The sequence below is a fragment of the Lissotriton vulgaris genome, chromosome 6 (genome assembly GCF_964263255.1).
Source record: "Lissotriton vulgaris chromosome 6, aLisVul1.2, whole genome shotgun sequence".
NCBI classification, from domain to species: Eukaryota; Metazoa; Chordata; class Amphibia; order Caudata; family Salamandridae; genus Lissotriton; species Lissotriton vulgaris.
The window spans coordinates 1,617,135,562-1,617,151,833 of record NC_141694.1 but is presented as its reverse complement, the minus strand read 5'-3'; the positions used below and the strand labels follow the sequence as shown (position 1 = coordinate 1,617,151,833).

The 16,272-nt window shown below is 46.0% G+C and overlaps 1 protein-coding gene across 2 annotated transcripts in view; it reads right to left on the bottom strand.

Moving 5' to 3' along the window:
• Positions 1 to 16,272, bottom strand: part of SRBD1 (S1 RNA binding domain 1) — an 855,271-nt gene that overhangs the window by 51,773 nt on the left and 787,226 nt on the right. For both annotated transcript variants that reach the window (XM_086927787.1, XM_086927788.1), the window contains exon 21: positions 7,398 to 7,582. In XM_086927787.1, the coding sequence (XP_086783913.1) occupies positions 7,398 to 7,582 (185 nt within the window). The remainder of the gene's footprint in view (positions 1 to 7,397; positions 7,583 to 16,272) is intronic.

Below are 16,272 nucleotides of genomic sequence, written 5' to 3'. Positions count from 1 at the left end.
TGTGTCCCCTGAGGAAGCTTCATGGCATTGCCTTTCAAACATCTACTTGAAGTTTGGTAAGAAACTGGCATCTTTGTTTAGACAGGGGTCTTCGTTGACAACAAAAGGAGTTGCCCAAGCCACAGCTGCACTGACCAAAAAAACAATTGAATACCCCACTTTAGATATTTCAGAGGAAAACTGTTCAGGGCAAAAGGCAAAATGAACCATCAGGCCATCCAAAAACTCCTGTAATCTTGAAAGTTCTAGAAATTATTTAGAAATTGAAGGAATGATGGCAGGAAGGTCTCAAGACCTGGAATGAACTGCTTGGTGAATGGCAGCATTCTTGGTCCTTAACTGTTCCTAATCCAAGGTTTGTTGCTGAAGGACAGCGGCCAGGACTACACCAGGATCCAGGTCATAAAGAGTCATACATTTTATGCATCGCTACCTGTTGAGGGCTGGATGCTTTTCTGCAATCGGAGACCAAGTCTTCTGTTCTCCATGGTAACAGCCACTGTTTCCAGAAGGCACAATCTCACCACACACGGGAATAAATAGCATACAAGTGCCCTCGAGAAGATGCCACCCACTCAGGAGGAAAAAGTCAAGGCTATAAAAATCTCCTTGCTGGACGAAGACTTAAAATAAAAGAAAACCAGGAATCGGGAATCAAACGGTGGAATTCTTCTGCAGGGAAGAGTCAGGATCAGCAAGTAGAGGGCTTTGTTGCGACACACCCTTTAACCAGATCGAGGACTTCATATAGTAAAAGAACAGGAAAATGAAATTGGATCAATCAATCAAACAGGACTTGTAAAGCGTGGCTAATCACCCGTGAGGTTATCCAAGCGCTTTGAATCCGGCAGGGGGGTTTGGAGGGGGGAATGTTCCATTCAACTTCCAAATCTTGAGCCCTTTCCTGTATACAATTAATTACTCTTTATCTAGTCATAATATGTACATTGATTCTTAAGGAACATACAAAACGTGGTATCTGATTCTTTTGTTTTTTATGTCATATTTGAAATAAATTCAGGTCACAAGTCTTTTTACAAACAGAGAAGAAATAGGCAACAAAAACACTACTATATTGAATCCAGCTTTTTGTAGTGTATAATACCGTTGGTACAATATGCATTAAACCAATATATACATAGCGTGCTACTGAAGCATCAGTCAGCTCATTCATCAGATCTTATTGAGAATGTTGTTATCAATAATTGTAACCCAAACAGTATGTAGACGCCTACATACTGTTTGGGTTACAATTATTGATAACAACAGTCTCAATAAGATCTGATGAATGAGCTGACTGATGCTTCAGTAGCACGCTATGTATATATTGGTTTAATGCATATTGTACCAACGGTATTATACACTACAAAAAGCTGGATTCAATATAGTAGTGTTTTTGTTGCCTATTTCTTCTCTGTTTGTAAAAAGACTTGTGACCTGAATTTATTTCAAATATGACATAAAAAACAAAAGAATCAGATACCACGTTTTGTATGTTCCTTAAGAATCAATGTACATATTATGACTAGATAAAGAGTAATTAATTGGATAAAATAAATCCTCAAGGTACATTTTTCTATTTAACTATATGTTACCCAGTTCCTTGGGGAATATTGGGTTGCCCTTTTTATATTTACTACTTTCCTGTATACATCAGATGTCACATGAGAGCACAAAGGGCTGGGAAAAGCAAAAATGATTCAGTAAAGAAGGAACCATGACAGAACAGGGAAAGACTAGGAATGAAAACTGGAAGCGGACAAACAGTGGAGCTGCTGTAAAAGGTAGCAGCAAATATTCAGGCAGATTATTTTCATTAGGAACTTGGAGGAGCAAGGAGCAGCAGCTAAGAGGCCAGGAGCATGAGAGAAGGCAGCGCCAGGTGAATGAAACGCAGTCCCAAACTGTGGGCTTCTTGCAGCATTTCTTGAGACAAAGAACAGGGGGACTATATAAGGTACCGCGGTTCTCGGGCGCCCATAACAAATGGAGTTCTTGTAAGTAGAGCGCAGGGGTGGCAAAAACAAAAAAGCCATGGGAAGGGTGTGGAAAAAAAGTGACAAGCTTGGTTGTTACAGCTGAAAAGCATATGAGCGTGAGAGCTAGAAAACAAAAACACTCAAAGGCCAACAGGTATCGCCTATGTAAGTTATTGAGACTGTCAATGTTTTTAGCCATGTTAAACAGCATTACAGCTCCTGTGAGTGGATGCATCATAGTACTTTTATTTTTATTGCTATAGCACTCTTTTATTGCTGGCGTTAGGCATCACAGAGAAATGGAGGACTTGCAACATGGAGGGTGCAGATGCCTCCTGACTCACCCTCACAACAGCAATAAGAAAGAGCTATGACTCGGCCAGCACTAGCCACATCATAGCTCTGTTTTTTTAAATCAATGTTCAGTCCTGCTGCTCAGAACCCTTTCTTCTATACAACTAGGCAAAAAATATTGACAATAGTGCGAACAGGTGAGACCTATTTGTTTAGGCAATGCTTTTTTGCTATCAGGGTAGGGAGGGAGTAAGCAAACATGCAGGAGTGTGGGAGGAGGCAAGCAACAATGCAGAGCTGGTGGGAGAGTGCAAGGAGTAAGCAACAACAGGAATGGGGAAGGTGGGGGCAAGCAATAATGCACGGCAGGTTGGGAGGAAAGCAACAATGCGGGATAGGGCGGGAGGAGGCCAGCAGGAACACAGGACGGAGGGGGCAAGCAACAACATGAGGCAGGAGCATGTTAGGGGGCAAGCAATAACATGGGACGGGAAGGTAGTAAGCTGCGCGGAACAATGTAGATGGGGTGGAGAGAGCAAGCAACAACGTGACAGGGAACAGCGGCAGGGGCAAGCAATGGGATAGGGGCAAGCAGCAGCACTGGAAAGATGTAAGGGGCAAAATACGGAAAGGGTAATTCTCAGAAGTCATTGCTAATATTTGTTATGCTTCCCTCGCCTTCATTGCTTGATTTTGCTCACAAAAAAGTGTTACTCGTAGTCATTGGAATATCACACATAATTACACTGAAACTAGGAAAATGTGACAATGGCAATCGGAGACCTTCGCAGCTGTGAGTCACTAGTGCTTGCACCCGAGTATTTGAGTTACGTAATTGCTGTTTAGAGGCTGCCTGCAGTCAGTGAGCGCCAGCCCCGGAGTTAGAGAACTGTGGGTAGAAGTCGTGGCAAAGCTGCAGGAGAGGCTACCAACTGCGGGCAGTGACCAAGTGTGACTGTGTGAAGTATTGCTGTACAGTGTACTGCACCAGGGCATGTTGTGCCACATCGTGTTACATGAAAATACATTCTTAAAGCATTCTGACTAATGCAAAGTGATGCAGCAAAAAACTGTGAGGAATAAACACTGTCTCCCACCTCTGTCATCTAAGTGCCGGTGTTCCGTCAGAGGGAGATCGCTAACACTAGTGCCTTTAATTAGTTGTCTGCTGGACACAGTGTGTGCTTACCAGAGTTTTGCTGCTACCTTAATCATGGCACCAGAGGTCCAGGGCTCTGTTGTGGCTGGCGCTGGCTGATGCATATGCGCTAAGCTCAGCTAACAGCTTGGTTGAGACAGAAATACATCTTGCAGGATGTCACTCTTGTCCTCCAGCCCTACAGCATAGGCACTGTCATTGAGAGACTTCTGGTCATGCAGGTTGAGTGACAGCAGGTTGTTTTGATTTCAAATTCCAGTCACGACCAAGAACTGATTCTGCCGCCCAAGGAATTAAAAATATTAAACAAACTCCAAAACCTCCTCCATACTGCTCCTGGTCATGGGGGTTCCATGGTGACGATAAAAGTCATGGTGAGACTAAGAGCAGGCGCACTGTGTCGAAAGGCATAGGGCACAGCTCTAAAATTACGCCACTCCAAGACCACTCACCCTTACTATAATCTACATCTGCAGATGGGCCAGTATTGCCCCCAGCACATCACAACACTGTCAGATTACCTGTCTGCACCAAGTGACCCAGCATTCTCCAGCTACAGCGACCAGGCTGAGCAGCAGGAATGATTTACCAAGCACTCAATTAATCCGTGGGTAAGTGAAAGATAAAGTGATAATTAATAATGTTCCTGCTACAAAGAGATCAGAGTTGTCTCGTGCAACTTTTGACTTACCAGTAGTACAGAGGGTTAACATGCCTGCCACAACAAACATGTATTATGGATATCAAAGAACAGTATTTTATTTGGCTAGCTCATGAGGATACTGCTTTTGTCACAAAGATGCTTTACTTACTTGGAATCATAAATTTCAATCCAATTCTACACACTGGCCTACAAACTATTATCAAAGACATCCGCTGCATGTAAAAGGCATAGTGTGACCGCAGTCGTAGTGACTAAGCTGGCCTGTACTGTGGTGATGCACGCTCTGTCACTTACACTAGTGCCAAAGTACTTGTATCCTAATTTTATTTGATTTAGCTAAGTACACCTCTGCTCACAGTTCTGTACTGACTGTGCTCAGTAGTCTAGAACTTCGACTGTTCATTAGGTGGGGTCTGTAGTGCACGTCTTCACCAGCTCCTTTACTTTAATAAACCATCAATTTGGCATTAATTTATCACTACCAGGCCCTCCTGTGAAGTTCTTGCCCTTCCATTTCTGGTGCTTTGCAGCGGTTTTAGAACCTTCCTACAGTTTCTGGTTCCTCGGATGGCTGTAACTTCTGATATTTAAAGGTTTTCCCTCTTCTTCGTGGCTGGATTTTACTTGCGAGAATGTGTTACTCATAGCTGGTGAAATGTCACTCATAATTTTACTGAAATTATGAAAATGTCACACATAAGCAATCCTAAACCCTGAACGTAAGAGTTACCAACAGGCCGGTAGTTTTGTTGTTTTCAATTGAAAGTTTACTATTATATACATGTTCGATTGGTCCATGGGGAGATGTATATTACATTAGCTCTTTATCTCTTTACAATTAGTGTTTTTTGTAGTAAAGATGCTTATACCACCCACATGCATCCCTCCAACACACACCATATAACAACGCACCACCACATTCCACACCATGCCAGCTAAACATTTATAAGGTCCCAAAGGTGAGACCTATTGGCTATGCCAATGCTTGTGTTTAGTTGGGTCTGCCCCAAGGGGGAGGAAGGGTAGGAATGAGGGGGAGGGAAACTACTAGATACCAGGGAATGTTTCTGTGGGTGTGCGAACTGGAGTTTGGCTGAAGGTCGGTGTGTACTGGTACTTGGCTGGCGGTATGTATAGACTTGCGCTTGGCTGAAGGCGTGCGTGGACAGGCACTTGCCTGGCGGTGTGTGTGGCTGGCAGTGTATGTGGACTGTGATTTGGCTTTGTGTGTGAGTGTGTCTATTTGTGTGTTGCAACCAGCAGCAAGTCACTATACACACACCGCCACTGAAATGCCAGTCCACACATTCCACCAGCTTACAGTTGGTGTGATTTCTTGTGTCTGAACAGGCATCTGGCTGGTGGTGTTTGTGGGCTGGCGGTGTGTTGGTGGCTGGTAGCCAATAAGTGTATTAAATTGCTAGAGGTGTTTTTGTAAGTTGTCTGAGGTTTGGGTGTATGTTGGTGTGATTGATTTTATTTCTGTTGTTGTATGAGAACGATGGGCCCCTGAATGGAGCGGTTTATAAATGTAGGTGTTGAACTGTGTTGGGCCCACAGCTGGCCGTGTGAATGGTTTTCTGTGTGTAACACATGAAAGGGGTGTCAATGCACTGTAATGTAAACCTGTTGGTGCCTTGCCACGGCTTTACACCTCACGAGCTGTAGGTCAGTGGTTCTCAGATCAACAATTACTTTTGCGAATTGTATTTAGTAAAGCCATTGGTGAATTACGTTTTTTTTATGACCCATTTACTTACCATCATGCCAAATCCAATCAGTATGCCTGTGACTGACAAGCGGATGGGTGTGGAATAATCTTTTGGAATGTTTACATGTTTTACTGTCAGTGCATACTTTCTCTGTAGAAAACACCTTCTGCCCTCGCAATTCTTTGGAAACTGGTGACTAAGGGAGTAATATGAGGTATGTTTTGTGTGGCTCCCACAAGGGTTACTTACCCAGAAACCCTTGTAAATTTGATTAATTGACAAAAACATTTTTTCCTCACATTTCTGTGTAGGACAGTTGTGGGATGAGCGGGCCGGCACAATTTCCTACCACTCAGCATTCCCCCAGGTCTCCTGATAAAAATGCTACCTCATTTGTGTGGGTGGGGCAAGTGCATGTGACCGGGAAGGGCCCAAAAAGTATTGTGGGGACATCAAAAGTATCTATCACAAAGCAACCTGGTTTTCCTAGGGGGGCACCTGCATTTTTGGCTCGGGCTCGGCAGCCATCCAGGGAAAACTACCAAACTCAGACGTATCTGAAAACTACACATCCGGGGAAGTCCACGGAGGTGTGGTTTGCGTGGATTTTCCAAATTTACACAGAATTTTCCTGCAAACCTTAAACTCACCTAAAAATAAAGAAATCACATTTTCCTCACATTTCTGTATGTGAAAGTTGTGGGACCATCGGGCCGGCACACATTTCTTACCAGCAAGTGTTCCCCCAGGGCACCCGATTAAAATGCTGGGAAAAAAGTGCTGAATTTAGAATTTTGTATACTTTTCAGAAATGTTTAGCTTTCAGGGATCCACCATTGGTTTCACACCCATTTCTACCACTAACTGGAAGGAGGTTGAAAGCACAAAACATAGGAAAAATGGGCTATGTCCCAGTAAAGTGCCAAAAATGTGCTGAAAAATGCGGATTTCTTCTTCAAGTCTGTCTATTCCTAAATGCTGGAAGGGTGGTGATTTCCGCAAACTCTTCGTTGATGTCATTTGCAAGGGAAAAAAATAGACACTTTGGTCTGCAGCACTTTTTCCCCAACAAAAATCTAAATTAAGCAGTATTTTGGCTAATTTCTTTGTCCCCTCCAGGGGAATCCACAAACCTGTAATACCTTTAGAATCCAAAGGATGTTGGAAAAAAATTATGCAAAGTTGGCGTGGATACCTTATGTGGACAACAAGTTATGGGGGAATAAGGGCAAACTGCCCCAAATAGAACAAACTAAAAAAAGGCTTAGCACTGTGGGGGTGGGGGTTGGAGGGAGGCCACGCGAAGGGGTTAAACATCACATTCTCCACACTTAAGTGGCTAAAAGCTTTTAGGAATGTTGTTAACTCAAAATACTGGCCTCCCTCTTCCTTGCATCCCATAATAACCCAACTAACAAGTTTCCCAATAACTTTTATCACAGAAAATCCATTTTCTCCCAACCCTTGCTGTACGATTTTTATAAGTCGGGTTCACCCTAGCTATAAGCCTGTACAATTTATACAGTAATGTATGGTGGGCATTGGTCTTCACAGCTTTGGCTCATATTGGCCAATAAATAGATGTTTACCTGTTCGGAGGTCATACCCTTCGGGCTGGCACAGGCCGTCCAGGATTATCTGCAGAGTAGGTCCTGTTGTGTCCAGCTTTTTTGCAACATTTTCGATTCCTTCAGCGCGGATTATTGCATTTACCCTGTTGTGCATTTCTGGTTTTCCGATGTCAGCAATTCGACCGTCAATGAGAGTTAAAAACCTAAAACAAACACATCAGAAGTGACTAAAGTGCATCCGGTCACGCAGTCATGCCTTCCACACACACATTCTAGGTACAAAGAGGTGACTTCAAAGACACTTCTTATCCACAACGTTTTACATATTTTCTCATGTTCAGACATTATAAGTTACACAGCTGGGTATTTCACTCTTTATAAAGTCAGAAGATAACTAACAACATTTTTTTAATCAAAATGATGTAAAAACCGATTTTTTAGGTTTTGCCTGGCGAAAGCTGCGCTCTGCGCAGCTTTTTCGCGCAGGCGAAAACCTAATGAGAACTGTAGTGTGGTTTGGATCGGCCCTCGTCATTTATTGGCTGGCTCCATAAATGGAGCATAGCCATTGGACGATGGGCCTGTCCGTCAATGCCGGACCAGATTCGGGGGCGTTCCCGAGATTCTTTGGCTTTTGCCGACGTCACGCGACGTCAGCCAAAAGCCGGGAACGCCCCCGAATCTGGTCCGGCATTGAAGGCACCCGGAAGAAGTCCAGGTGAGTGCTTGCTTTAATTTTCCGCTGTTCCCACCCCCTCTCCTGCTCGCAGCGTCTCCCGTCCCCGTTCCCGCCCCCCTCCCGCTGGTGACCGTGCTTTCCTCTACAATGCCCGTTCCCGCCCCCCTCCCGCTCTCCGTGTCTCCGGGCCCCCTTTCCCGCTCTACAATGCCCGTTCCCGCCCCCCGTGTCTCCGGGCCCCCTTTCCCGCTCTACAATGCCCGTTCCCGCCCCCGTGTCTCCGGCCCCCGTTCCCGCTCTACAATGCCCGTTAATCTGCTCTGCTGCATCGCCTTCCTGCTCCGGCCGTCTTCTGTGTCTCTCCTTCCCCTTTCCCGCCCCCTCCCACTTGTTTCCTGATGCTGGCCTCCCCCTTTCGCCGTCGCTGTGCGAAGAGCTGCCCGAGGGATTAGATGAGCCAAGATGCCCTGTCACGGCAGTTCTTGTTCCCCCTTGTGTCCGCCATATTGAAGTCCAACTCTGCTTCTGGCGCCGAGGCTGGAAGTTCCTGTCGTGAACCCTTGGCTGCTGACAGCTTCTTCTGTCCGGTCTCCTCCAGCCGGCTGAATCCCAGCCTCCCCGCCCGCCCCGCCATTGATCATGAGCCCTGCAGACGCTAAGCGAGGAGCCAAGCGCAGGAAGAACAAGAGGGGCGGCGGCAGCGCAGGCACTGGTGCCAGTAGCAAGGCGAGGGTTTTATTAGCATGATTGAGAGCGGAGCAGTGAGTGATGACACAGCTCCTCCCCTCAGTCACGCGTGTAAACAAACGCCTGCATCACAGTGAGGCTGCCGGTGCTTATTATTAGAGTTTCGAAACTAGACAGCCGCTGCATCCCGCTGAACTGCTTGTAGCGTCTCCGCCCGGGAACCACGCACAGGGAGCAACAGACAGCACGGGGGCGGCATTTCAATGAAACTTTACAGAAACAGGATTACTTACAAACCATAATATCGATTGCAGGTAGCTGCGAGGAGTAGGGCATTGTTACATGCTGCAATCCGACACCCAGCTAACAGATTCACTCCAAGAAAGCTGCACAAATACAAGATGCAATAGTTGAAGTTCTTCCCCTACCTTCTCCTGTGCGTGCACCCTTTCGTAGGAGAAGCGGTCCCTTCCGAACACAGCGTTCAGCATCTCTGCACTCCCAAACTCGTTCCCAAAAGACAGAAAACTGGAGCGGTCCCAGGACGCAGAGTCCGCTCACAAGCGACTGGGCAGGGAGCGGGGCCTCGTGACATCTGGGAGGGGAACCGGTTCTTGGCAGCTAGATCAAAACCAGTGGCTACCCTCTGTGTTCAGGTCTCACAGTGCTGCTTCCTAGTGCCGCTGTCACCTGGTTTGTCCCGCCCCTTCGCCTGCCTCACGCCCATGCATGACAGGCAGCAGATTAACCCAACCACATGGCTGCCGGCCACTCCATGCGTTGTGCAATTTTTAAAAACCCATGGCAGTGTGTACAGTCCTGCACTGTGGCCGTCTTCAGAAAGCATTCGCCTCCTTACACATGCAGACAGAAGCAGCAGAATTCCGAGCTGAACTTGTTTTACCCAGACAGTGTTTATTTAAAGCGTTTACATTGCAGCACACGGAAGTCTGTCAGCGCTGTCTTTTCCCCACTGCTGCTCACGTTATATATTTCTAACCGTTATTACAAGTGTTGTAGTAGGTGCACCTTTTTTGTGCAGTTATTCGTTCATCTTGAACCGTGCATTAACGTGAAGTAGATTATGTAACCATCGACATGGTTCTCATCAGGAAACGTGTCATTTTCATTTACAGCGATATGCCTGCAAGTCGAATTTTCAAACGATAAATTCTAGCGACCTCTGATTCCGTTGTAAGTGTTGTGGGTCTCACTTGGATACTGCACAAGTGAGGGGGATCATTTTGGGGTTGGGGGTTGACAACAAATGCTGCAGGCAGAGGGAATGTGTCTTAAATTGGTACGGTGGACATGGGGCTAAGTTCTGCAATTGTACTACTGAAAATGGCTGTGACGTCACTTGGTGCAGCAAGAGGGCTAAACACTTAAACGAGTTGTCAACCTGGATAGGTTTTTACATCGAGTCTGTGACTGGCGTTTTAAGTGTAATGGAGATGGCGTTAAGAAGGATGGTGTCTGAACGTGATGGTGGTTTCAGTAATTGCTGTAAACTGCATGCATCTAACGGGGCTCAATTCTTTTTGGATTATTAGATACTAGCATTACCATGCGTTCCTTGGGTACAGAGCCCGATGCCGTTTTTGATGAGCCTTAACCAGTATAATGATAAATCTGTCAGAGAACTGCACCCAGTTCCTGCATTATGAGCCTGGGAGGGCTTAGAAGAACAACAAGTGGACCATTAAGTTACACTGGGTAATGGGCAGAAATCACCAAGGGGAACCAAGATCTGCTGTTTTATGAACGCCCCCGAATCTGGTCCGCCATTGAAGGCACCCTGAAGAAGTCCAGGTGAGTGCTTGCTTTTTTTGTTTGCTTTTTACCGCTGCGCGGGCGAGCTTGGGTTGCTCTGTAGGTGTCTCTCGTTCTCCGTTATGTGGCTCCTCCAGCAGATGGGCAGTGCGTTCGCACCTCCACTGTGCGGCTGGGTAGGCGACGCAAGCAGCGGGTGTTGTAGAGCCCTTATTTCTGACCGTCACAGACTCACTGAAAGGTAATTGGTGCTGCAGAGCCCGTGACGCCCCGACCCGAAGCCAATGTAGGGCATAGGCGCGTGTTGAGGAAGATACAGCCCCGCTGCTGGACCTGCGCCTTACTTGCCTCGCCACAGCCAGATTTCGGAGCTCCCAGCAGGTATATGTCGTCCGTTCGCCACCCCAACCAGCACACCCGCTGCGCGGGTGACAGCAGGCTCTCTCTAATCCCAGCCCGACCGCCCGGCGCCTTGCCGCCAAGGCCGCAACCAGTCCCGGCACCCAGCAGGCTCGCTGCTGCTTCTGTTGCACTACCAGCGGGTGTTATTGACTCTCCGGACCTTCCACCGCTTTATGCTGGTGATTGCAGCGAAGGTACCTCCGCAATTTCAAGGTATTTATGCATTTTCCCTCCAGGGCTGACAGAGCCTCACTACAGTGTGGCCATCATGTTAGCCTGCCCTCTAGTCCCCCCGCCCCCCCCGGTGACAGTGTCATTGAATCGTCCCCTCAGAAATGATTGTTCCTTAACTGTAGTGTGAGGCCTGCCTAGTAAGCTGGTACCTGGAGGCTAATGTTGCAAAATGCTAATACAAGTATTAATTCAAAGGAATCATTTGGGCGTGCCCTGCTTGTCATCGCTTGAACTGTTAGTAATGCGGTTTGCCACTGTAGTGCTATGTTACGCGAAATGCAAAAATGAAACTTATGTTGATACTGTTACTTTTGTCGTTGCCCTTGATCTGCATTAATCCTTAGATGTGGTTGCTAACATAAACATTGCCTACATAACGTGCAGCATATCTGTAAATAGATTCACTTTATACTATTTAAAGCAGGCACATAAAAATAAATGGTGGTGTAAACTTACTTCTGGGGGAGCAGCTTGATGTCCAGTGATTCGTCATATTTAGCCACATTAATAGGGATATTTTCAAAAATACGTTTTCACCTTTGTTTTGGAGGCAGTCCCAAAAAAGATCTAATGGTCTGTAAACACTGGACAAATCATGGATTCCGAAGGTCTGCTGGTCGGTAAGCTTGACATAAATGGTGACCCTTTGAAGATTATTTTCGGAGCAGTGCTCTGTGCGAATGCTCCATTTTAGAGCCGGGCTTCTGAGGACACTCTGACCTTGTGCCGTTTAGATTGCGGGTTTTTCTGTCTGCGGAGTCCTAGAATGCGAGCATTATTGCCCAGGGGCATAGCTATTGCATCAGGCGCGGTGGCACTTGGGGCCAGATCTATGAGAAATGAGTGGTCTCTACTACCGACAGAAGGGCAGGGGGCTCTTACGCCTTGCTTGCTGTAGGGTCCACAGCACCCTGGCTAGATATTAGTGCCACACATTCCCACTAAAACCCATATGTAAGAAGATAATTGCATTTTACATTTAAGGTTTTTTCTCCTTGTTTGCACACAAATTCCTGCAGGTAACAGCCGAAGTAACAGCCCTAAAGCAAGCAAGAAGTACGCCCCCCTCCCACCAATCCCTGTTAGGTAGTGGAAACTGTCCAAACTGGGGTGCAGACAGCCCCTCTCACCTTTCGGCCTGGTACCACTGCACCAACCGCACTACTTCCCTACTGACCGTTCTCCACTTCAGCCCCGTCTAAATTACAATTCATGCTTGTGACCCTTTTGCCTGCTTGTGCTTGTTTTCATGACCCTGTTGCCTGCTTGTGCCTCCGTGTGCCCATGTTGCCTGCTTGTGCCTCTGTGTGCCCCTGTTGCCTGCTTGTGCCTCCGTGTGCCCCTATTGCCTGCTTGTGCCTCCGTGTGCCCCTGTTGCCTGCTTGTGCCTCCGTGTGCCCCTGTTGCCTGCTTGTGCCTCCGTGTGCCCCTGTTGCCTGCTGGTGCCTCCTTGTGCTCCTGTCGCCTGCTTGTGCCTCAGTTTTCGTGCCCCTGTTGCCTGCTTGTGCCTGTTTTCGTGCCCCTGTTGCCTGCTTGCGCTTCCGTGTGCCCCTGTTGCCTGCTTGTGCTTCCGTTTTCGTGCCCCTGTTGCCTGCTTGTGCCCCGTTTTCGTACCCCTGTTGCGTGTGCCCCTGTTGTCTGCTTGTGCCTCTGTGTGCCCCTGTTGCCTGCTTGTGCCTCTGTGTGCCCCTGTTGTCTGCTTGTGCCTCTGTGTGCCCCTGTTGCCTGCTTGTGCCTCCGTGTGCCCCTGTTGCCTGCTTGTGCTGTGTTGGTGTGTGTGGAGGGCTCTGTGTGGCTGTGTGTGTAGGAAGCTTTGTGTGGCTGTGTGTGTGGGGGGCTCTGTGTGGCTGTGTGTGTGGGGGGCTCTGTGTGGCTGTGTGTGGGGGGCTCTGTGTGGGGGGGCTCTGTGTGTGTTTGTGTGTGTCATTTGCGATAGATAAAGCTAGTGGCATTGTAAATGACAATGCCATTTATTTATGTAAAAAAAAACATAAATAAAAATAATGTCGAGAGCAATGCCAATAGCTCTAACTTTAACAAAGGCAAAACCATTGCATTGTAAATGCTTGTTTAACATTGAGTCTGCAAAATGGTGTGCAGAAATACCATGCCTGTTGAACAAACGCTCTTGAGAATGGTAATTGCTCTATTTGTTTTTGGGATTTTTTTGAAGCACTAGCTCCAAGCGATTGCTAATTTGTTTGAAGGATGAGAGCAAACAGAACGTATTGATTAACAAAAACAACTCAAAACCTCCCCAGCGTCTAGCTTTCATATTTTGAATGGGGCATAATGCCCTTGAATGCACAACAGTTTTGTTTGCTTTACACACGCTAACAGGACCACACTTTATACAGCCTATCAACAGCTGCTTTTTGTATTAAGGCAACTACAAATAGGCATTGTTTAAATACTCTGAGTCAACAGAACTACTCCAAATCCAAAAAACATATCTGTTTGTACATGTACTGATGCATTAAGTCTGAAAAAGCATGCGTGCTTTACATCTGTACGGCTAATGCAGTAGACTTAAACAAATAATTGTAAAAGGCAAGGTACACAGATAACCAGCATTTATATTTCAAGTATGTGATAGTTTACCGCCAATCTGCTTAGCATTCAATTGCTTTATAAGTGCAAATGAATAAACATAGTGTGCATTAACGAAACGTTTGTTTTTAGGAAATAAATGCCTCTACACCACCGACATTTATGAAAGGATGAGCATATTTCCTGCTCTACAAAACTGTAACCCCGTTTTCTGAAGCCTTGAAATATGTTCGCGCAAACTTCAATAAAATATTGGTAATGGCTGACACCGATGCAAATTATTTTTGTCACTCAGTCATGATCGTTATTGTTTTGCAGATAAAACCATAAAAGACAACAGCATAAAAAAACTTTAAAATCAAACTAAGATAACATTTTCCGTAATGGAACAGTACCAGATAAAAAATATATATTTCCTTTTCAATATATGTTAGTGATGAAAAAAAAAGGTTTTAGAGACCTGTTTACCCATTTAGAAGAAATGTAAATACCTTTTTTTTAAAATTAGTTGTGTTTTTTCTCTCAATAATACCAACATTTGCTTAACAAAAAATCCCAAACTAGCACCTTCTGTGCTTTTTAAAACAGATGGAGAATTTTTTTTTTATTTATTTTTTTTTCAGAGTTTTATATAGCGCGAACAAGATCTTTGCAGATATCAGAGCGCTTTACATAGACGGGTACATGAGGGAACAAAGTCAAATAGGTAGGTCGATAGTTCACAGAGTACAGAAGGGAACATGAGGGAACAGAGTCAAATAAGTAAATCAGTAGATCATACAATACAAATAATACAATTGGGTGGCTGCAAAGCAATCACGTGGGTGATAAGACAGCTCGTACAAATAGATAAGGGGTCAAGCAAGTAATACAGATCATCGCAGGGTGTTGATAGGGTTCGAGATAGTAGTACAGGTGAATTTAGCCATGAGGATAGCTTTTACTTCTTTTTTGAAGAGTGTAGTGGAAGAGATAAGCCTGGTTTCGGGAGGGAGTGAGTTCCAAATCCTAGGCGCCATTCCTGAGAAAGAGCGCTTGTATGTTTTCTCCTTCCGGAATCTTCGAGGTTTCAGCAGAAGATTGTTTGCGCCTCTCGTGTTTCTGATTCCCCCAGAGATTGTCAATTTCTGAGCAAGGTAGCCGGGTGAGTTTAGGTGTACAGCCTTGTGTGTCATGCAGGATATTTTCAGATGTATTCTGGCTTCAAACGGCAACCAATTCAGGGATTTCAAGTCAGGGGTGATGTGGGAGTGCTTTTTTGACCCTGTGATGAGTCTCGCTGCAGCATTTAGAGATGCTTTTAGTGGTGCGGTTGTAGTTAGTGGGAGTCCGCAGAGGGAGGTGATGCCGTATTCAATTCGTGGGATGACTAGTGCTTGCACCGCTGTTTGGAAGTCTTTGGCTGGGAGGTAGGGTTTAAGTTTCCTCAGAGTATTGATCTGGAAGTTCGCTCCCTTTGTAGCTTTGCTGACATGTTGCTGCATGTTGAGATTGGTGTCGAGTGTTATGCCTAAAGATTTTGCTGATTCCACGATGGTGGGTTGGACATTGAGTGCGGTTAGGAGTTTAAGCCAATGTTGAGTGGTGGATATCTTCGCTGGAGGTGCGATCAGAAGGAACTCTGTTTTCAGGGCATTGAGTTTGAGGTGATTGTCGGCAAGCCAGGATTGGGTGCATCTGATCGTTGAGTTCAGGAGCAGGATGTCATTGGGTGATTGCAGTTTGAGGTAAAGTTGGGTGTCATCGGCATACATGTGAAAGTGTACATTGGATTCTTGTAGCAAAGTGGTGAGAGGTTCCATGACTAGGTTGAACAAAGTTGGGGATAGAGAAGATCCTTGGGGGACGCCTAGCGTTACAGGTACTGGCGTGGACATCAGGTTGTTGCTCTTGAATTTCTGCGTCCTGTTGCGGAGAAAGGAAGTGAACCATTTGAGGACAGTTCCAGATAAGCCCATTCTTTTGTTTAGTAGTTCTAGTAGATTCTCATGTTTAACGGTGTCGAATGCGGAGGAGAGATCAAGAAGGATGAGGAGGCAGGTGTCATTTTGGTCTAGCATTTGAAGTGCGTCGTCAATTATGTGAGTCATAGCCGTTTCTGTGCTGTGTCCTGCTCGGAAACCTGACTGGTGAGGGTTGAGGAGATCGAATTGCTCAATGTGTTTAGTCAATTGTAGTTGTGCGCATTTTTCCAGCAGTTTGGCGAGAGTGGGGATATTGGTGATGGGACGGTAGTTGTTGAGATCCGCGGGGTCGGCTGTTGGTTTCTTTAGTAGAGGTGTGACCTGACCAACTTTGAGGGAGTCAGGTATGCTTCCTTGTTGGAGAGAGCTGTTGATGATTTTAGTCCAGAGAGGGAGAATCAGTGGGGTAAAATCTTTTACTGCGAAGGCAGGGAGGGGGTCCGTGAGGTGATTGGATGGTTTCAGGGTGCTGAGTAATTTGCCAATTTCTTCTTCCGAATATGTGTCAAAGGTTGACCATGTCGCATTGTTTTTTGGTTCAACGGGTGCTGGGCATTTGGGTTTGGAGTAGAGGCTTGCGTCAGTGAGGAGATCGCTTTTTATT